This window comes from Nicotiana tabacum, chromosome 9 (assembly GCF_000715075.1).
Source record: "Nicotiana tabacum cultivar K326 chromosome 9, ASM71507v2, whole genome shotgun sequence".
Classification (NCBI taxonomy): domain Eukaryota; kingdom Viridiplantae; phylum Streptophyta; class Magnoliopsida; order Solanales; family Solanaceae; genus Nicotiana; species Nicotiana tabacum.
In genome coordinates, this window is record NC_134088.1 from 111028800 (window position 1) to 111052601 (window position 23802).

The 23802-nt window shown below is 41.4% G+C and overlaps 1 protein-coding gene across 12 annotated transcripts in view; it reads right to left on the reverse strand.

The window, feature by feature from the left end:
- Positions 1–2012: 2012 nt before the first annotated feature.
- The window catches only part of LOC107783287 (OVARIAN TUMOR DOMAIN-containing deubiquitinating enzyme 12), a 31305-nt gene continuing 9515 nt past the window's right edge, over positions 2013–23802 (reverse strand). For 3 of the 12 annotated variants that reach the window (XM_016604263.2, XM_075222041.1, XM_075222042.1), the window contains 2 exons: positions 22682–22768; positions 22252–22588 (listed from right to left, as the gene is read on the reverse strand). In XM_016604263.2, the coding sequence (XP_016459749.1) occupies positions 22689–22768 (80 nt within the window). In that variant the 3' untranslated portion in view covers positions 22252–22588; positions 22682–22688. Of the gene's footprint in view, positions 2188–3252; positions 3294–19304; positions 19941–22251; positions 22769–23802 lie in introns of those variants that run through there. The other 9 variants (XR_012695024.1, XM_075222046.1, XM_075222043.1 and 6 more) reach the window with 8 other exon arrangements.

Here is a 23802-nt window from a genome sequence, read left to right on the forward strand (position 1 = left end):
AGTCTTCCCAAAGCCTGAAAATGAATCGATAAGACCAATTATAGCACACATTCCTCAAATCCTTGGCTCAAATCACCACTGATGTCCTCGTTGTTTAGTCGTAATAACGCACAAACATGCCGATAACCAGAAACCTTACAAGTAGATAACAATGCAATCCAATCATAGATGGTGGGGCTCTCACACTTAGCTTGAAGCTACCATTGCATAACTCTGGAACCTACAAAGATTCCTTCTTCCTTACTGACATGACCTTGCGCAATCGACCCGCAAAATTCCTCGAAATCTTCCTGTTAACCATTTCATGAACGCCTTGAATCACTAGCCATATTTACATATTCGACCTTTTACCGGATAGCCAGTAAAATTCTTTGTAGGAGTTTCATCAACACCACACAACAGTTAACTTGCTCACTAGAAATAACCTATATGTGGAAATACCATACCGACATCTTCCAACGACGCTGCACCGAGTATAATTACTATGAAATCCTTAAACCATCCTGAGCCCGTGCTCATTCACTAGCCATACAAGCCCGTTCACTCCCCATTAACATCAATTAAATGTGTGACGATATATTCTAATCCAAAGTCATGTTGTATCCTTCTTCATATCATGCAACTCTTTTCCGTCGTACCCAACCCTCTTTCGTATAGCAGCCAATATTCCAAATCAAGTTCGTAGACTTAGTCACTGTCCACCCCGAGTTCCAAATCACTCTAAACTTCCCCTAAGGTGTATAGTCATCCTACCACAGAACCCATATGTAACTCTGCCACTCTCCCACTTTGGTCAACCCTCTCCTTTAAGCAACTACCCGACTTCTATTTCTCACACTTGACCTTCCAGAATTTAACCACCGCAAGACACCCCCCACATGTCCTTCCTTATCCTTTGCTGCCCAGTTGTTGCCTTAACTCAATATCTATCTCTGTAGCACTTGAACCAATTGATCGCTACCAACTTTAAACCTTTTAGAAGATCATCTTCCTTGAGCCCTCAACACCCGTACCACTGATTAAGTCCTAAACCACCGCATACTGCGATCTCTGACAGTCGCTTCTCCGGCACTATCTCACACTACTCTGCCCCGAAGGAAAATTGATGAAGACCATAACATCGGCGAACTTAACACATTCAATCCAGAGCGACGACACCACATCACAGATGAAAATTCCACCATGCTTGAAATACCAAGTCTCGTTACTCCGTCAACCCAAACCTGACCATTCATAGTCCGATTGACTTTCATTCACCGAAAATAAAATAATGGATCTCTAAATCATGCGCTGAGTAAATCTCCTTCCAAGTCATTCACTGCTTCGATGCATAGACAAGCATCCTTCAATTACACAAACACGGTGCAATAGCAACGTACGAATCGTCATAACAATCAATGCCAAACCTCAAAACCTTAGGTAATACTGATACCGAGCTGAAACGATAGAACGGCCTCCCGCAAGGCGATGACAATAGCCCAATCAAATACGCAGGAAGAAACATCCTGCACCACATCTGCAGTACCATTAAAATTCCTCGATTCTCAATTTATAACAAGCGCTTCATGTCGCACATGATTGAGTAGGAATGAAATGAATGCATAAGCCTCAAAGGAATCGAATCGCACGATGAGAAATCAAGAAGGGAAGTGCTCCTAACAGTCATGTAACCTCTCGAAGATAAGTACAGACGTCTCTGTATCGATCCGCAAGAGTCTACTAGACTCGCTCATGACTCGTGAGATCTAAGTGAACCTAGTGCTCTGATACCGCATTGTCACTACCCAAAATCCATTAAAGGTCGGGATTGCGCTGGACACCGCGGTCAGGCAAGCAAAAAAATAAATAAATACTGAATTTGGTTCTCATTTTTAATATTTCAAAAATCATATTTCCTTCAATTAAATAGTAAAAGATGGAGTTTACAAAATAAATAATAATATCTTTAAAAATTCCAACACAATGCAACCCATAATCGCCCAAAATCCGGCGTCACAAGTGCATGAGCATCAACTAGGAATATAAAATAAAATACAACATCTGTCCGGAATACAAATTGGACATGAAAATATAAATACTCTGAATGAGACTCTACTGGCTACGGACTCGTAACGTGGACTGCAGCTCACCTAAGTCCCCGTAATAATCGCGCCTCTGCGCCCACGAGGCCACTAGATATATATGCACCTGCACAAAAACGTGCAGCAAGTGTAGCATGAGTACGTAAATCAACGCGTACCCAATAAGCATCCCGCCTAACCCCGAAGAAATAGTGACGAGGGGTCGACTTCGACACTTACTAAGGGCCAACAATATGATAATATGAAATTCTAATTAAGGAGGATATATATAACAATAAAACTCATAACAAGAAATAACTGAACAATTCATCACCCTATTTAAGGACCCAAATCACTTCCTTCATTTAAAACAAACAATCTTTCAAATAATGAATTTATACCAATTATATAAGGAACTTCCAATCCTATTATCACACACGAATACCACCGAGGGCGTTCGGCCCGATCCAACATAAATGTAAATTGTGCACTACCGAGGGTCGAACGACGCGAACCATAGATGCATCTATTACCCTGCTCGCGGATCATACATGCGATGCGGTCAAATATAAATTATCAATAAATCATAACTCTTTCTTGATTCTTTTCAAAATAAAGATAAGTCAACTTGAAGCCTTCAAATCTTTAAAATCCTCGACTTAGTTTCATTTGATAACCCCGATCGCGGATCATACTTGCGACGCTGTCAAATATAAATTATCAAAAAATCATAACTCTTTCCTGATTCTTTTAAAGATAAAGACAATTCAACTTGAAGCTTTTAAATCTTTAAAATCCTCGACTTAGTTTTATTTGATAACCCCGCTCGCGGATCATACTTGCGACGCAATCAAATTTAAATTATCAATAAATCATAACTCTTTCTTAATTCTTTTTAAAATAAAGCCAATTCAACTTGAAGCTTTTAAATCCTTAAAATCCTCGACTTAATTTCATTTGATGCAATTAACAAATATAATCAAATAGCGGTGTCCACAAAGCATGGTGTAAACCTAAAACTACCCGGACATAAACAGGGATAGTAGCTACGTACGGACTCTCGTCACTTCGTGCGTACGTAGCCCCCACAAATAACAACACATATTAATTAACTTCACCTATGGGGTAAATTCCCTCTTACAAGGTTAGAAAAGAGACTTACCTCGCTCCGAAATTTCATAACCGGCTCCCAAGCCCTTCCAATAACTCAAACTGATGCCCAACGCTCCAAAACTAGTCAATTAAGATGCAACCCAATCAAAATGTACTCGAATACTCATTATAATTCAATAATTCAATTCACAACAATTCCTAACTCCGCTTGAAAAGTCGATAAAAATTACCCTTGGTCCCACGTGCTCGGATTCTGAAAATTTTCGAATAAAAACTTTACCCATAATACCACGAACTCAAATATATAATTTATTCCAAATCCCATGTCCAATTTCGTGGTCAAAATCCAAAAATATCAATTTTTAGATTTTATACCAAAATCCCAAATTTTCTACAAATTTTCAAGTCTAAATCCATATATAATCCAAGTATTTAATTTGCTATAGGTGGGAATCACTTACCTTGACATAGATGATGAAAATCTCCCTTCCAAGAGCTCCAAACATCGCCCAACCAAATGAAAAGTGGAGGAAAATGGCCAAATCCCGTCTTTAAAAACCTCATTGCCCAGGTTATTTTCGCACCTGTGGTGCCTTGGCCGCATTTGCGGTCCCGTACCTGCGACAAAACCCTCGTTGGTGCGCATTTCCCCTACCTGGCTAAGCTTCGCACCTGCGGACAAAAAGGGGCTTCTTTTGCGAGCCCATCCGCCTCTGCGACTACTTCCCTCGCACCTGCGATCACGCAGGTGCGCCAAAACTTCCGCACCTGCGGTGGCTGGCCTGCCCTCACTCTTTCGCTTCTACAGCTCATAGCTCGCACCTGCGGGTACCTCTGTGCAGGTGCGGTTACACCAGAAGCTGGAAGCTTCAGCTGTTCCTCCCAAGTCCAAACTCGATCCGTTTACCGCCCGGAATACACCCGAGCCCTCGGGACCTCAACCAAATATACCAACACGTTCCAAAATACATTACGAACTTAGTCGAGGCCTCAAATCATGCCCAATAACATCGAAACTATGAATCACCCTCCAATTTAAACTTAATGAACTTTGAAATTCTAAACTTCTACAATCGATGCCGAAACCTAACAAATCACGTCTGATTGACCTCAAATTTTGCACACAAGTCATAATTGACAGTACGGAGCTACTCCAACTTCCGAAAATCGAAATCCGACCCAGATATCAAAAAGTTCACTCCCGGTCAAACTTCTCAAAATTATCCAAATTTCCAACTTTCGCTCAAATGAACCCCAAAATGGCCTACGGACCTCCAAATCCACATCCGGACGCGCTCCTACGACTGGAATCATCATATGGAGCTATTCCCAGACTCAGAATCCCAAACGGATGTCGATATCATTGAAATGTACTTCAACTCAAATTTATGAAATCCTTCCAAAATGCCAACTTTCATAATAGGCGCCAAAACGTTCCCAGGTCATCCAAAACCCGATTCGGACATACGTCCAATTCCAAAATCATCATACGAATCAATTAGAACCTTTAAATCCTGATTCTGAGGTTATTTACTCAAAAACCACCCTTTAGTCAATTCCCCCAACTTAAAGCTTCCGAAATTAAATTTTTTCTTTCTAAATCAACTCCGAACTTCCCAAAATTAAATTTCGACCACACACACAAATCATAATACCTGAAGTGAAACTGCTCAGGGTCTCAAACCGCTGAATGACACGCTAGAGCTCAAAATGAGCGATCGGGTCGTTACACTGCCCTCGATTCCTAGCTTATGCTTATGAAGAACTTTAAGAATAAAAATAAGAACTTTGAACAACAAAGAGAATTGAAATAAATTGCTTTGATATGCGTGATACAATGTGTCCCATGAATAATAAGCTTCCCCCTTTATATAGTAGGGGAGCTTTACCCTAAGTACAATTCTAAGAAAGGTAAAAATATTTTGTTTCTCTAATCACTGATTTTCTACCGATACAGGACGAGATTCACGCCGTGATATTTGATTGGGCACGGACATCACGGCCCTCTGTTAGTCGTGTGTAGATGTTTGATAATACCCTCCGAAGTCTTAATCCTTGAACCGGACCCGGAGGACATGGCCCTGATACCCCCGAGGGCAGATGTTTTGCCCGAGACCCGATACGAGGGCTCCTCGCTCTAACTATGATTCATTACGGTCACGTTCCTGCTCCATTTGGCTTACCAGGAAATCGAGATGTTTAGTGGGCCCGGTTCCTCAGAGAGTAGGTTTGTCGAAACGATGGGAAACGACAGATAACTCCGATTCCTTCGTTCGTACGTTACGACGTGGGAGCCAAAATGTCCCATCAGTCGCATCATTCTGACTTCAAACATGTGTCACTCACCGACAGGTTGCATTCGAATGCGAAGCATCAGCTGTTTTCCTATGAAAGCTTCCTCCTTTTGGCCTTTTTCTACTTTTCGAACAAATCACTACCTTCGAGCTTTCCATCCATCATCAAACCTTCTTCAAACCTTCATATCCCCATCCATGTTCTTCAATTTCCATAGCAATCTCCAGATTTCTGCCCAGATTTCCTTCAAATCTTCATACTTTGTTCTTCATCTTCAAAACCCATTTTTCCAAAACTTCGTGTTCATTTCTCAAATTTTCAAACACTCCCCTAGATGAAAATGGAAAAAATATCGAAAATCGTTCCTCAACATGTTGCCTCTTCATCTTTTCAACCGGCCGCTGGTACTGAAGCGGCTAACCCTGAGGTGGTTGCCCTCAAAACGGCTTCCCCCGTTGTGGCTGCTAACGAACCGGCCGCCTAGCCTCTCTTGTCAGCGTTCATCCCGAGGGCTGCTCGATTGCAGATGACTTTAAAGTCGAGAAGCCTTCGCGCAAACAGGACCTGGGCAAAGGAGTCTCGAGATATATATGTTCTGTGACCGAAGACGTTCTTCCCATAGTTCGTAAGGACTGCAATTGGGAAGGCAAGAACGTAGTATTCCCCGGACCTGAGGACGTCGTTACTGCCCACGTGGAGGGGTACTTAAGTGTTTATGATAAGTGGGGATTTTGACTACTTATTAACACCTTTTTGCTTTTATTTTAGTCCGATAGTATTGATTTATGTTCCCACAACTAATGAAAATATGTAAATTGTAGGAATTGTTGGAAGTTTGGTCTCCTATGATAAAATCTAAGAATCATGGCGAACAATGATTCGCTTCTAAATTGTAACTATTAGAAAAAACACCTAAAACAATCATTCGCTTCTAGATTCTTATCTTAGCTTACAATTGTTAGAATAAAAGTAGAATTAGAAATCAAAACCTTTTGTGGAAGTGCAAATTTAGTTAATCCATTCACTCTCATCAAGTGTATACTCCTATCATCCATTGTAACTCCCTGTGGAAATCGACCACGACTCTTGTTGGGTACTATTCTTCCAACGATCGTTTTCACTCAATATTGAGTGCGGATTGGACGTAGATCAATGTTTGGTGTCGTTGCCGGGGATTTAAAACAGTGTTAGCTATATATTTGGGTTTGTTTTTGAAATATCTTCTTTTTCTTCCATGTTACTAACTTGTGTGAGAAATCTTAGGTATAACCATGGCGAACAATGAGCTCGGAAATTTGCCTTTAGGGGATTGGGATGCGGAGGATGAGCAAGTAGAGGAGGTACCTCATGAGCCACAAGCCAATCGGAGAGGTCGGGTACCTCATGACAATGTGTCCGTTCCACCCCCACCTCCACCACGAGCGGCTCCACACCGGATATTGCCCAACGAAAGATATGCTAGTGCAATAGTCCCTCCCCGTATTAGGACGGGCAACTTCCAAATCACCAATGTAGTGCTCACTTTTCTTAAGCAATGGGGATTTTTCACCGGTGCTCCAACATAAAATGCTTATAAACATTTCAAGGGATTTGTGGACACTTGTTGGGAGAGCAAGCAAACAAATGTCTCCGAAGATGCATTGAGGCTAAGACTTTTTCCCTTCTCTCTATGGGGGAAAGCTTTAGATTGGTTAGAATGATTGCCGAACCATTGAATTCACACTTGGGATGAGTTGGCGGAAAAGTTCATTGCTAAGTTCTTCTCTCCCGGACACATGGCTACACTTCAAGATGAGATCTTAGCATTCAGGCAAGGGCCGAATGAACCACTACACGAGATATGGGAATGCTATAGAACTATAGTCAAGGAATGTCCCAACAATTATATGATGGAAAACATGATTCAACAAATCTGCTATCGTGTGATTAACACAACCAACCAATGTGTAGTGAATCAACTAGCCGGTGGGAACTTTATGACTACGCCTTATGCGGAGGCGTGTGAGATTTTGGATGAGATGGCGGAAACGTCATCAACTTGGCAATCCCGGGCCAATGTTCCACAATGTGACCCGAATATGATCCACCTTCACAAAGAATTGCAAGACAATAGGCAAACCATTGCCGAATTGACAACTACCATGACTCAACTAGTGAAGGCCCAACTAAATCAAGTACAAAATCCTAAGCAAGTCAATGCTATGGAAGGAGTAAATATGATGATGAACAAAAGGAGGACTAAGGGTCCATAAGTGCAAAATCGAGTGGAGAACTATGCACAAGAATATGGTAGTTTTGAGCAAGATGATTCCTATAATGAACAAGAAGAGGAGGTGCAATATGTGAATAATTTTCAAGGGCAAAGAAACAACTTTCAAGACTCAATCCAACAATAATGGCGACCTCAAAATAATCAAGGCAATTAGAATTCTAACAATCAAGGAAATTGGAGTGGAGGCAACAATCAAGGGAATTGGCATAACAACAACAATCAAGGAAATTGGAATGGAAACAACCAAGAAAATTGGAATGGAAACGACCAAGGAAATTGGGGAGGTAACAATCAAGGTGGATGGAACAAGAATCAAGGCAATCGGGGGTCGGTTTTTCAAAGTCCCCCAATGTACCAACAACCAAGCAACTCACCTCCTTATCCTTCCCATGGTTCGAGTTCTTCAAACAATGAGATGGGGCTTATTGAAAATATGTTCAAGCAAATGATGGAAAAGAATGCTAATTCGGATGCCCAACTTGCCTCACACAACATATCAATCCGCAACCTAGAAGTTCAAATGGGGAAAATCTCTCAAGCCTTAAATTCTAGTCCTAAGGGGGCACTACCAAGTGACACGGTGGTAAACCCAAAGGGTGGTAACAACACGAGGCATGCCATGGCGGCTATCACAAGAAGTGAAAGAAGCGGGAATGCACCCACCTCAAGTGGAAGGCAACTTGTTGATGATGATCAAGTGATGCATGAAGAAGAGATCCCGAACAATGTGGTACAACCTAATGATGAGTTAGGATTGATATTGATAATAGTGTGGAAGAGACTCAAGAGGAGGTGAACCCGTCTAGGGAATACATTATTGACATACCAGAGCCGGTAGAGCAAAAGGCTAAGGCACCATTGCCTAAGCCTCCACCCCCATACCCTCAAAGACTTGCCAAGAAAAATGGTGAGAATCAATTCAAGAAGTTCATTCAAACAATGAAGAGTCTCTTAATCAATATGCCATTACTTGAAACTTTGGAACAAATGTCCGGTTATGCAAAGTTTATGAAGGATCTTGTGACAAAGAAGCAGTCAATGAACTTTGAGACCATCAAGGTCACTCATCAAGTGAGTGAAATTGTGTATTCAATGGCTCCTAAGTTGGAGGATCCCGGTGCTTTCACCATTCCTTGTACAATTGGAAGTGTCAATTTTGCTAAAGCTCTTTGTGATCTTGGGGCAAGTATTAATTTGATGCCCTATTCAGTTTTTAAGACTTTGGGAATTGGGAAACCATAACCCACCTATATGAGATTGCAAATGGCCGACCGTACCATGAAGAGGCCCTTGGGAGTGATTGAAGATGTTTTGGTTGGTGTTGATAAATTCATTCTTTCGGCGGATTTTGTCATTCTAGATTGCGAGGTTGATTATGAAGTACCAATTATTCTTGGGAGAACTTTCCTTGCTACGAGTAAGGATCTGTGTGATATTGAAGCCGGAGAACTCACTTTCCGGATGGGTGATGAAAAAGTGATATTTCATATGTGTAAGTCCATGCGGCAACCAAATAGCAATGAGGTGTGTTCTTTTGTGGACTTGGTAATCGATGTTATTATTGATGAAACAAGTGCGACAATCAATGTTGGTGATATGTTGGAGGTCGTCTTGCTCAACTTTGATGATGACGAGATGGATGGCTTCATGAAATGTGTGAATTCTTTGCAAGGAATGGGGTCGTACAACTATGCACCCCGGAAATTGTCCTTGGATCTTGAAAATAGAACAACTCCTCCGACAAAGCCTTCTTTTGAAGAGCCTCATAACTTGAAGTTGAATCCATTGCCTCCACAACTTCGGCATGAATTTCTTGGTCCTTGTTCTACTTTATCGGTTATTCTTTCCTCTTATTTGACTAACGTGCAGGTAGTTTCCACATTGGCGGGGCTACAAAAGAGGAAGAAGGCTATTGGGTGGACCTTGGCGGATATTCGAGGGATAAGCCCCGATTGTTGCATACAAAAGATCAAGTTGGAGGATGGTGCCAAACCATCTATTGGACATCAAAGGAGACTTAATGAGGCTATGCAAGAAGTTGTCAAGAAGAAGATTATCAAGTGGTTGGATGCAGGGGTTGTCTACCCTATCTTTGATAGTTCGTGGACTTCTTCGATTTAATGTTTCCCAAAGAAGGGGGCATGACGGTGGTCACCAGTGACAAGAATGAGTTGATTCCTACAAAAACGGTGACCGGTTGGAGGGTGTGTATGGACTATCGCAAGCTCAACAAAGTCACAATGAAGGATCACTTTCTACTTTCTTTCTTAGATCAAATGCTCGATAGATTGGTCGGTCGTGCTTTCTATTGATTTCTTGATGGGTACTCGGGCTACAACCAAATTCTCATTGCTCCGGAAGATCAAGAGAAAATAACCTTTACATGTCCCTATGATACTTTTTCTTTCAAACGGATAATATTTAGTTTGTGTAATGCTTCGACGACTTTTCAAAGGTGTATGATGGCTATTTTCACGGACATGGTGGAGGACTACCTTGAAGTTTTAATGGATGACTTCTCGGTGGTTGGAGATTCTTTTGATGATTGTCTTGCAAATTTGGACAAAGTATTGGCTAGATGTGAAGAAACAAACTTGGTGCTTAATTGGGAGAAATGCCATTTCATGGTCGGGGAAGGTATTGTCCTTGGCCATAAAATCTCAAAGAATGGAATGGAGTTGACAAGACAAAGATTAAGGTGATTTCTAAGCTTCCACCTCCAATTTCAGTGAAGGGTGTGCGAAGTTTCTTGGAGCGTCTCTTTTGAAATCATGTGTGATGCAAGTGATGTAGTGGTTGAGGCTGTTTTGGGGCAACGCATCAACAAAATCTTTCATCCGGTCTACCACGCTAGTAAGACCATGAATAGTGCCCAAGTCAACTATACTGTTACGGAGAAAGAGCTCCTTTCTATTGTGTTTGAAATTGAGAGGTTCCGCTTGTACTTGATGGGTGCAAAGGTCATTGTCCACACGGATCATGTGGTGCTTCGTTATCTTATGAGCAAAAAAGAATCCAAAGCTCGGTTGATGAGATGGGTGCTCTTGTTGCAAGAATTTGATATTGACATCCAAGATAGTAAAGGTAGTGAAAACTAAGTGGTGGACCACTTTTCTCGTTTGGATGAGGAGGGGAGGCCGCATGATGGCCTAGAAACCAATGAGTCCTTCCCCGATGAGCAACTCTTGGCAATTTCAATGAAAGAGGTGTCGTGGTTCATGGATCTAGCAAATTTTCTTGTGTGTGGAATCATTCCGGATGAGTTCTCTTCAAGCCAATGGAAGAAGCTCAAACGGGATTATCAAGATTATTATTTGGATGAACCATACCTTTTCCGGATTCGTACAGATGGGGTAATTAGAAGATTTGTACCGGAAGAAGAGCAAGGTGAAATTCTTGGTTCTTGTCATTCTTTGCCATATGGTGGTCATTATGGTGGAGCAAGAATGGCGGTCAAAGTGCTTAGTTGCGGTTTATATTGGCCTACTCTTTAAAAAGATGCTAGTGAGTTAGGGGGAAGATGTGATGAATGTCAACGGGTCGGTGGAATCTCAAAGAAAAATGAAATGCCTCTCACAACCATTTTGGAGATTGATATTTTCGATGTGTGGGGTATTGACTTCATGGGCCCTATTGTGAGTTCTTGTGGAAACACCTACATCTTGGTCGCAGTGGATTATGTGTCCAAATGGGTTGAGGTTGTTTCTTTACCCAATAATGAGGCGAGAAATGTGGTGGCTTTCTTAAAGAAGAATATCTTCAAAAGGTTTGGTACTTCGCGGGCTATCATAACCGATGGGGGGTCATATTTTTGCAACAAGGCTTTTGACACTTTACTTAGCAAGTATGGTATTACTCACAAGGTCACGACTCCCTATCACACACAAGCTAGTGGGCAAGTGAAAGTCTCCTACCGGGAGATAAAGAGTATCTTGTCCAAAATGATGAATGTTAATCAAACGAATTGGTCCAAGAAACTTGATGATGCATTATGGGCCTATCAGATGACTTACAAAACACTTATCGGAATGTCGCCATACCGGTTGATGTTTGGGAAAGCTTGTCATCTTCCGGTAGAACTAGAGCTCAAGGCAATGTGGGCTCTAAAGAAGTTGAATCTTGATTGGGATGTAGCTGCTAACTAGAGGGTTGCACATTAGAACGAATTGGATGAGTTCTGGTACCATGCTTATGCGAGTTCGTCCTTGTACAAAGAAAAGATGAAATATCTTCATGACAAATACATTTGGAACAAAGAGTTCAAGGTGGGCGATCTTCTATTGTTGTTTAACTCAAGGTTGCGGATGTTTCCCAGGAAGCTAAAATCCAAATGGAGTGGTCCTTTTGAAATTGTGGGTGTGACAAATTTTGGTGCATTAGACTTGAAAAACAAAAACAATGAAGTATTCCGAGTCAATGGTCACCAGGTAAAGCACTACTTGGGAAAGGTTAGAGATGGCCACGTGGTGGCACTCATTCATATCACTTGAGGGTATTTTGCGTCATGTCGCGACGTTAAATCAGGCGCTTCGTGGGAAGCAACCCATGTTTCTTTCCTTTTTCTTTTGTGGTTAGGTGCTATTTTTATTCTAACTTGATTTGAATTGTGCTACAGTGTTGAGTGTGACTTACAGGAGTTGTGTATGAAAATGTGGCTAAATGTTCAAAAGAGTGCGGACCGCACATTTTTAGGTGGCATAGCAGATGAGCATTGCGGTCGTACATTTATCTTGCGGACCGTAGAATTGAAGTGTCAAAAACACCAAATCTTTGAAGTTTAAGCTTGTGAGTGCGGAGGTCGATCCGATCGCACGAGAAATATGCGTTCGCACCCAAAAACGTGCGGACCGCAGATTGGTTTCCCAAAAGTGATCTCCAGGTTAAAAAGTGCGGACCGCACATGAAAATATGCGGCCGCACTTGTCTCTAACCCCTTGTCTTTTTGAATGGTATAAATAGAATAGTAGGGCTCATTTTACACTGTTCCCTCTCTGAACAAAACAATGCACCCTGTTGAATTTTCTTGAAGATTTCTGACTGTCCTCACACACCACCACCTTGATCATTCAATCATTACACTCATTCTGTCTGGTATGCTTCAATTTCATGTTAAATATTTTGTGTTAGTATAATTTTTAGACTTTTAGTTCTTAGGCCATTTGTTATTAGAGTTTAATTGTGTGTCCATGTGGGGTAGATCTGAACTGGGTAAACTTGATACATGCTCTAATGGGGTTGGGTTAGTACAATTTCATATTTTTACAATGTTGCCATGTCTAATTATGCGAGAAATTGAAAAACCTAAGTAGAAAAATTTGGTATGTACGTAACTTTTGAAATCTGCGGCCGCACTTGAATTTGTGCGGTCCACAGATGTTGAATTTGGGCAACTCAATGAAGAAGGAATCTGTGGCCGCAAGTTAAAATGTGCGGGCCGCAAAATTCCCTTTGCAGTCGCAGATCAACCCATTCTCTGTCATTAGAGAGTCACCATTTTTAGGACTCAGAAGTGTCGCCGCAAGTCAAAATGTGCGGACCGTACTTCCATTCTGCGGCCGCACACCAGATATTTGCGGACCACAAGTCCCCATCTGCGACCGCAGGTTAAATTATGTGGATCGCAGATCCCTTTCCCTATAGGCATGACTAAACTGTACAACACCCACTGTGTCCTATGGTTTCTCCTTTACTTACATATCTCCCGTATGTGTTTGAACATCAAATTGCAACTAAGAATTTCCTCTATTCGATACAGACAATGGTTCGATCAAGAGGACGAGGCAACACATCAAAAGGGAGAGGTGAATCTTCTCGCGGTCGAGGCAAAAGTGCCTTGCCCCTTGGCCAGCCAAAGACGATAAGAAAGAAAGCAACAGCCGGCAGAAGGAGAGGTACAGACCTCTCCGAGGCTAGCTCATATTTCCCGTTTAGGGAAGTGTCAGAGGGCAACTCAGCCTCTGTTCAAGAGGAGCATCCGGCCACAAAGTCAAGGTTGTAGGGGAGATACCAGCTCAGGGATGAGACGTCTTCATCTCAGAGCACTTCCGACGGATCGGAGAGTGCTAGTTAGGTTTCTGAGCTATCAGCTACACCAGTCCTTGAGGCACATGTCACATATGATATCCCCGATGATGGCATAGGTGGCGATGCTACAGCCTCAAGGCTTGAAAGATCAAAGAAGAAAGTTGTTTGGGAGGATCACTTTGTCAGTCTGGCCGCCTTCACTAGCTTCTGTATGTGGTGGCTAGTGAGGTAGCTAACTCTTGAGTGACAGTTTATGTTGAAAGATTTGGAGAAGTATAACCCAGCTAAATTGAGACAGTTCAGGGCACGAAAGGGGTGGATATGGTTCACCCAAAGTGTAGAGGATGCCAAAGAATACCCCGTTCATGAATTATATGCCAATGTGGCTCATATAAATAAAGGGACAAATGTGACCAAAGTACGCAACCTCAAGGTGAGGTTTGATCAGCATACACTAAACACATACTTGGGCTTTGAGGATGTTGAGCCGACGGAGTATTTGGAGAAGTGCGAACTGAAGGAGGAAGTCCGTCCTTGGCTAGCTGAGATTCTGGCACCACCATGGCCACCACCACCATGGATTGCCGTTGGGGTTCCCATCAACCGGAACACTCTGAGTTTTGAGGCAAAAGAGTGGCAGACCTTTATTTATAGCAGGTTGGATCCATGCCAGAACAAAACTCACCTTCCTCTTGCTCGGACAGTTCTTGTGGCTTCCATCATGGCTGGTTACCCAATCAATGTGGGTGTCGTGATGTCGGCCAACATTTCAATGATTGCACGTCAGGACAGCTTGGCCTACCATTATCCCAACACTATTACATAATATCTCATTGATGCAAAGGTAGAGCTGAGGGACTTTGACACTAAGGTGAAGGCAAATAAGCCCTTCGATTAGCATTCTCTCATGGATGCGAGCAACCCAAAGAAGAAAGTTTAGCCTTCTACCACCACATGCAGTCTGATAAGCCGACAGTGGTAGCTTCTGAGGCAGCTGATCTTCCATCCACTTCTGCTGAGCCTTCCACCAGTGCCACTGCTATGCCTCCGCCATCATTCACAGGTCCTACTACAGCTCTGAGGCCAGTGCCCATGCCCACTACCCCACATTTTGCATTGCGAGTCTCCCAGACATTGCGAGTCTCAACAACTGGATACAAACAGCTACTGCAAAGATGTTTGACTTATCCAGTACTGTTGCAGTGCAGTCCACTTCACAGGCATCACAGGATCCTTCTAACATTGAGGAGACACTGAAGAAGATTCTGGAGAACTAGAAGACTATCGTGGACACTTTGGTACAGCACGGGTCAGTGATTGAGAAGCTGGGAAAGGAAGTAAAAAAGATGAGGAAATCCCAAGCGAGAAAGAAATCAATAGACAAGCTCCGAAGGGAGGTGACTAGACTTGCTACAGCTGGCGACCTTCCCTTAGTCATGCTGCTTGACCCGCACCAATCCGCCCCAGATCCTTCAGCACCATCTATACCGGTAGCACCAGCTGGCTAGTCTGACGAGCCAGACCTTGCTGCCGACACTGCTGAGGCATTGCGTGAGATGTTTGCCAACCCATCCACACCTAGATTTGACGATGATGAGATTCAGTTGGTTGATCCTGAGTGAGATGACATTGCTGGGCACAGTGAGATATCCAAGGATATATAGGGATTTTTCTTTACCCTCTCCTCTTTTACTCTTATTTTGCTAAGCATTGGGGACAATGCTTACTTTTATTCGGGGGGGGGGGGGGTGGTTGACACATTGGTATGCTTTAATACATTTGGTCTACAATAACTTGATGATATGCATTCTTTTCTTATTTGTATTTATCTATCTTCTCTCTCTCTCTTATTATGTATATTCATTCTATCTTTAGTAGTTTTTGCTCATTAGCTTCTTTATCTTTGTTTTTGCTTATTAGCTTCTTTATCTTTTCCATATTAGTTCTTGTTTTGTTAAGTAGCTTTTTTTATGCTTTAGTAGATAATAAGCCTTTGATTTTCTTAACGTCATGGTTCTTTCCAAAAGTAGTTGTGTGAACCGGGTGACTCGTCCCAACGATGGATGGCGTGACAACCTTCTTAAGGGAATGAGTCTGTCTTTATAATTAGGTAGTAGTAGTAGTAGTAGCAGTAGTAGTAGTAATGAATAAAAATACCTAATTAAGTCATGCGCGAAGAGTCAACCATGTTTCAATTGGTACCAATACACTTAACTACGTGCTTATGGTTAGAGACAAGATTTTTGAAAGAAATAGCTCTAGTTAGTGACTTTGTGACTCTTGAGTTGACTTTGGAAATCATCGCGTGGTTTAATTGGACCATAGTGATCTTTAAACTTGAATGTGGTTGTTGTAGGCCCCCGACTCTATCCTCTTTTACAATCTAGTTGCGTGAGGGGTGAGATGAATTGTTGCTAGTCCAAGTATCCGTGCGAAGGGTCTAGAACTTACCCCGAATGTGTTTCAAGGCGAAATCCTAAGTTTTGCTTGGTTTGAGAAGTGATTGTAGGCTTTCCTTGGCTCGTTTGAGCCTTTTATTTCCAACCAATGTCATTATCCCTAGTCAAACCCTTTGAGCTTCTAGCCTTTCTCATTTGATAACTATGTTGTAAGCCTTTACATGTTTTGTTGTGACCCTCTCTTGGCCCCCGAACTTTCCTTAACATTCTTGTGAAACAAGTGGCTTAAAATATAAGTTTGGGGGAGAGATGAGAAATTTGAAAAAGGTATCAAGACACAAAAAGAGAAAAGAAAGGATCTCTATGAAAAGAGAAGGCAAGAAAAGAAAAGAACAAAAAGGAAAATGCAAAATGTGAATAAGTGGAAGGGTTGATGGGCTCAAAAAGAGGTAATGACCCCTAGCATGGGCAAGCAAAAAAGGGGAGAAAAAGAATGAAATGAACAAGAAAGAGTGATGTTAAGTCTCTCTAATCCCCAATGAAAAGAAAATGCCTTTAAGAATTGGCAATTGTGAGCCGAGAAATGAAAGTGTGGAGTGCTTAAGGAAAGGTGTAACCACTTACCCATATGATATCCTACCCTAATCCAAAAGCCTTCATTACAACCCGAAAGAAGTCCTACTTGATTTCAAAACCAGTGAACTTACATTAGTGGTGATCTACATGAAGGGCAAGCCTATCGTACTTGAAGCCGTACTTGTGACATTTTCTTGTGAGAGACGAGTGAACCTTTTTATAAATCTTAAGATTGAGTGCTAATTTCTTAAGTGAACTTGGCAAATGGAAAGTAGAGGAGAAAGAGTTTGGATTACACTATAACCTACATGATAGAACAAGAGTCCTTGATGAGTAAAGTCAATTCTTGAAGCTCAAATGTCACATTAGAACTATATGTGCATGAATATTTGACTTGTCATCTTGTTGATAATGCATGAGTATTGTGGGTAATTATCGGTCCCAACTTATGTGTGAATGGCTCACCTTTGACTCGCTGAAATGACCTTTAACTCTAGAAGGTTGAAACTAATTTATTTGCTTGAGGACAAACAAAGACTTAAGTTTGGGGGAGTTGATAAGTGTAGATTTTGACTACTTATTAGCACCTTTTTGCTTTTGTTTTAGTCCGATAGTATTGATTTATGTTCCCAAAACTAATAAAAATATGCAAATTATAGGAATTGTTGGAAGTTTGGTCTCCCATGATGAAATCCAACTTAAAAAGAAGTGTTCTGAATCACAATTCAATAAAGGGCCACTTCTTCTCTTAGCTGTCGACAGTCTTCGGTTTTGTGGCTATGGGTGCAATGATACTTACACATCAGGTTAGGATCTCTTTGGGCAGGATCGGACTGCAATGGCCAAGGCCATTTGGTATCTTTGATGTGTCCGATGGCTGATACGATGGCGGCATCATCGACGCTAAAATTGTACTCTGATAACCTCGGTGCCTCCCTGGCCCCGATTGGCCTGTCAAAGTCGTTTTTGCTCATGAGTCACTGTTATTATAACCTCGATCGCTTCTTTTTTCATTCCTCGCTAGGTTACGTCCGGATCCATTGCCCCTTCGATCTCTACTATACGGTTGGTATCGATCTTTGCTCGGTCTTGGTTCATGATCGATGGCTCTTTTAGACATGTCATTAGTTCTGATGGAATATACGGACCCAGAGGGGGCCCCGAGCTAATCATCCTCCACTCTGATTTTCAATTGGTACCTATTATGGATGTCAACCCAAGTTACCGCCGAGTACTCTATCAAATTTTGTTTCAGCTGTTGTGAAGCCAAAGAGCTTTGGGGATTGAGTCCTTGAGTGAATGCTTGAACAACCCAATCGTCCGCAATAGGGGGCAGATCCATCTTTCCATTTGGAACCTCGACACGAACTCCCTGAGCATTTCGTTATCTCTTTGCTTGACTTTAAAGAGGTCTGATTTTCTGGTCTCAACTTTTATTGCCCCAGCATGAGCTTTTACGAAGGCATCCACAAGCATAGCAAACGAATCAATTAGGGGGCAGGTTGTGATACCATATCATTGTTCCTTTAGACAGGGTTTCCCCAAACTTTTTCAGTAAAATAGACTCGATTTCGTCATCTTCCAAGTCATTTCCCTTGATGGCACACGTGTAGGAGGTCACGTGTTCATTCGGATCCGTGGTCCCGTTATACTTTAGAATTTCGGGCATACGGAACTTCTTTGGGATCGATTTCGGAGCTGCGCTCGGAGGAAAAGGTTTTTGGACAAACTTCTTGGAATCCAAGTCTTTCAATATTGAGGTTGCTCATGGGATTTGATTAACCCTGGAGTTATAGGTATCTATTTTTTTGTCGTTGGCTTCGATTTTCTTTTCTCCTGAATCCACCCGTTTTGTCAGTTCATCAAGCATCTTTATTATCTCGGGGTTGGTCCTGGGTTCAACTTCACCTGGCCTTTCTGTGGCGGTTCATTTCTACAAGTGTTTTCCCGAGATGGTTCGGGCTCAACTCTGCTGGGGGCGGCTTTGGTTCTACAACTGGGCTATCGCTGCTTGTTGAGCCTGTAACATTTCGAAGATCACCCGTAAATTGATCACATCACCTTCGTCACCGTGTGTACTCTGGGCTATCGATCGGGCTCCCCCATGAACACTATTTTCGAGGTCGGTAGGCAAGTGTACGTCGATAGCTACATATGAGTAGCATCAATCGGGTCCGTGTCTGGAACTCCGTTGGGGTCAATATGGGGCATCTCGTTGTTGGGCACTACATTGTTGTTCTCGCCATGGTTGCTAGACTCAGCATCAACGTTCAAATGAGCAGATTGAGAGTTCAACATTTTTAATTTGACCTGAAATTAAAATCTCAAAGAACAAGTATAAAATAGAGTGCGTTATAAAAATTTGTATCAAATTACCACTATTAATGATGTTAGATTAAGCAAATGAAAAACGTAACAGATGACCAAACCAATGATAAGAGTGATTTTGAGCTCGGTTGATGGCTCGATGAAGAACATGCCCTCGATTCCAAGATTATGATTATGAAGAACTTAGGAACAAGAATAAGAACTTTGAACAACAAAGAGAATAGAAATAAATTGCCATAATATGTGTGTTACATTGTGTCCCCTGAATAATAATCTCTCCCCTCATATATACTAGAGGAGTTTTACCCTAAGTATAATTCTAAGAAAGGTAAAAATCTTTTGTTTCTCTAATCACTGATTTTCTGCCGATACGGGCCGAGATTCACGCTGTGATATCCGGTTGAGCACGAACTTCACGGCCCTTTGTTAGTCGTGTGTAGTTGTTGATAATGCCCTCTAAAGTCTTAATCCTCAAACTGGCCCCGGAGGACATGGACCCGATACCCCCGAGGGCAGATGTTTTGCCTGAGACTCGATACGAGGGCTCCTCGCTCTGACTCCAATTCATTAAGGTCACGTTCCTACTCTGTTTGGCTTACCGGGAAATTGAGGTGTTCAGTGGGCTCGGTTTTACCCGTATATAACATTAACAGACAGTGTATCAATATTACAAACATTGATTTTTCTTTTGAAAATAGTTCCTAAGATGTCTGCTCACGCTGCTTCGTTAGCAAACACCGGAGGAACTGCCAAAAGTGTATTCTTTCAAAGCTTCCCTTTTTAGCTCCTTCCTTTGCGAGGAGATCCACTACTTGGTTCTGTTTCCTGTAGCTATGTCCTATGGCTGGATTCCCCAGCTGCTCCATCATTGACCTGCAATCATAGATTATGAGGATGTGAGTCAAGTTACCATTTCTTATCATGTTTATTACCTTTGCGTAGTCTGTATCTATCACTAGTGGAGTAAGCATTTGATCAATAGCAATTCTTCGGCCCTGCCATAGAGCTTGAAGCTCAGCTTTAATGCTATTTGTGTAGGGCATCCCTTTCATGTAAACCATAACCCAGTCTCATCTATTGTTCCTAAATACGCCACTTATTCCCCCTTGCCCAATTGAAGCACAAGCAACCCCATCAATGTTAAGTTTGAAAGTCCCAGCCTCCGGTGGTTGCCACTTGAGGTGGAGGATTACTTTTTCAGGAGTTAGTTTTTGACTGACAGCTACATGACAGTACTCAAATCCCATAGAAATTATTTGGTGGATAGAGATGTGGGTCTTTCTCCTCTCAAACACGTTGGTGTTTCTAGTTTTTCAGATGCTTCAAAAACAGAAGGGGAGTAGCATCTTCCAATCAATACAAGCATTAAAAGGTTCATGTTGGAGCATGTGCTAAGCATCCTCCCAGTTTTGCATAGTGAAGGCAGCAGGTGGAATGGCTTGACTGTTAGTGCTAGTCATTACCAGGTTGAGCCAGAATACCTTGGAATTAAGACACTCAAAGAAAATGTGGCTGATGTCTTCCACCTATACTCTACAATATGAGCAATTTGGGTTAATATTCAAGCCAATGTGATGTAGGTAACTTTCAGGGGGAAGTCTATTCTGATGCATCAACCATGTGAAGAACTTGATCTTATTTGGAACCTTCAATTTCCATATACAACCATAAAGGTCCTCTTGACCAGGATTGATGGTCAAGTTAGAGGCAATGAAATTATAGGCTGACCTAGAGGAGAATATCCCGGTGATTGTGAGATTCCAAATTAGTTTATCATTGGCCCTTGCAATAAGAGAGATGAAAGTGCTTTAGATAATGGTGATGATATCATGGGGGATAGGTAGCTGATTGAGTTGAGGTCCCAGATCCCATTACAGTGTATAATATTGACTTTCCTATTCAAGTCAGTCTGTTGCCAAGGCTCACTTAGGATAGAGTTAAGAGGTTGCAAGTTGGGTAACCAGCTGCATTCTAGAAAGTTGATCGTGTCTCCTTTGTCTTGGGCTTTCCCCTGTTTTCAGTCCCACTACAATGTTTTTCCATGAGAACTCTAGCCCAGATAGAGTTGGTGTTGTTGTACATTCTCCATACTAGGCTAGTATGACTGTATTTATTCTTCATATTGGCTCAGAAAACCCACCCTCTCCCCCCCCCCTCCCCCCCCCCCCCCAAATGTTCTTTTGTATAGGTCATGTGTCCTATTTTACCATGTGAAGTTTCCTTTTTTCATCAGTAGTGCCCCAAATAAAATCCCTTTGAACCTTATCAATATAGTTGGTTATTTTAGAGGGCAGCTTAATGTATCACATTACATGGCTGGGGATGCTACTTAGACTAGCTTTAGCTAGAGTAGTACGACCAGCCATGTTGAGAAACTTTGTTTTGCCTTTTGTGGAAAATGGAAAAATCTAGGTATTTGTCAAAGGCTAAGCCAGTCTTGATACCCATGATAGAGTTGCACTTTACAGTTGGCGAGAAAATGACCTTAGACTTAAGGAAGTTGACCTTTTGACCCGAGGCATTGTTGAAATCCCCGGTGCACTTAAAATAGCATGGCAGTTCTTTTTGTTTGCCCTAGCAAACAGAGTGAGGCAACAAGTGGGAGATCTTAGGACCACCCATGGGTGCACTTAAAATAGCATGGCAGTTCTTTTTGTTTGCCCTCGCTAACAGAGTGAGGCAACAAGTGGGAGATCTTAGGACCACCCATGCTGATGCCGATTGGGAACCAGGAAATAATTTTTACTTGGCTTCATGCTACCCAAAGAGTAAAGCATTAGGATTTCGCGCAGAGATACTTTTCTGGAGCAAGTAGTTGAAAATAACAGACTTCTACCTTTTATTTCAAAAGCATAGTACTTCTTTGGGTGAAGCTCTAACCTTATGCTTCGTCCTACCCAAAGAACAAACTATGAGGACTTCATTGGTCGACTTCTACCATTTCTTTGGAAACCATAATACTCATACTTTAACTCCAGCTGACTAAAAAATATTACATTATGCATCTTTCACAAGTTTCAAGATTCAAATTCATTAGCATTAATTTTATATGAAGTTTTATCTATCAAAAAAATTATAACTATTTCTCCATATTTTCATCTACTAACTCTATGATGGTACATTAGTCAAATTAACATCAAATTCACCATCCATACAAACTCCACCAAATGAAATGGAATGAAGATAGTAATAATCGCTATTAACTTGGATCAGATAAATATGATACGTCTCAAATCAAATATTCACCTGTACACCTGGCTATTAAAGGTTAAGAAAAGAAGAGAAGAAATGATGCATCTGAGTATGCATCACAGATTATTCAAGGTAGACATACTGAAGGAAGAGTAATATTAGACTTGCTGCTGGATTAGCAAAGATGAAGAGTGCAAGTTTAACCCCAAAACACATAGTGATCTAGGGAAAGAATGTCATGAAAAAATTGGCTGCACCCTGAGCAGCACCCAGAACAGAGCTGGTTATCAGTAACTTGCAGAAGCATTGTGGCAAACATCACGTGTTAACTGCTAAGCAATGGAATAAATAATTAGAAGTCTTAGAATAATTTAAGACTGAAATATCAAGAATTGGAACAGAATACGTTTAGTGTCTAATACCAATCTATCAACTGTAACCATCTTGAGATACTAATTGTTCATCTGAAATGGCTAAGTACTTCTTTTTCATCTCAATAGCTGTGATATCTGGAAGGCGGAAACAAACAATTTCAGCTGTTATACAACGACCCAAGAGAACATAGATACATCCAGGAATAAGAAGACACATTTACACCCGGTTTGGATCCTAGTGTTAAGGAAAGAATGTGAAAGAAAGAAATATATAGTTTTAATAATGGTAAGGTAATTTCATTAATAACAAAGTATCAAGGTACACCATAGCATGAAAATAAAGGAGTACATATATTTTTGGAACAAGATTTCCTGATTCTGTTTGGATCATTGGGGAGAAGGAAAAAGGTAAGGAAATGTCCGCTGAACAAGCACACAGAGAAGAACTAATGTACTATCAACTTATATCATTGTTGAATTTCCATTCTCCTACCTGTTTATGTCATCTCCACTTTCATCATGATCTTTGATACATTTTATTCTTGTGTATCAATTGGGTGAGGTATAGAGGAAGGAAGAAACGGAAAAATTGAAAGAGGACAAAAATGAAAAAACAAATGTATAACCTCTAAGCTTTAGGTGCTAATGGGTGAAGGGAAGGAAAATTGTTAGGTATCAATTGGGTGAGGTGTGCAAGTGGAAAAGAGTAGCGAAGAAAAGTAAAGTTACAACTCTGTAAGCTTTAGGCACTAAGAAGCTAGAAAGTACAACTCTCTTTTTCTTAATAAGAAAAAAGGAATAAGTCAGAAAGTAGAACTCTCTAAGTTTTGGACACCCTGATTTGGATGAAGGGAAGAAGAAAAGTAAAGGTACAACTCTCTAAGGATTGAGCACTAACTGGGTAAAGTGGATGTGAAAAGCAGAAGAAGAGTGAAAAGAAGAAGCAAACTTTACAACTCTCTATGTCCTGGAAAAAAGAAGAGAGTAAAAAGTGGGATCAATTTCGTTCAATTTCCTCACCTTCTTCAAAATATAACCATGTTGTCCTACCATTTTACCCCTTCTATTTTCCTTCATATTTTCTTTCACTTCCACACATGTGAACAGAAATTCCATGAAATTATACTATTCATTTTCTTTGGTTAAATTCAGGTTTCAAATGAGGGCTA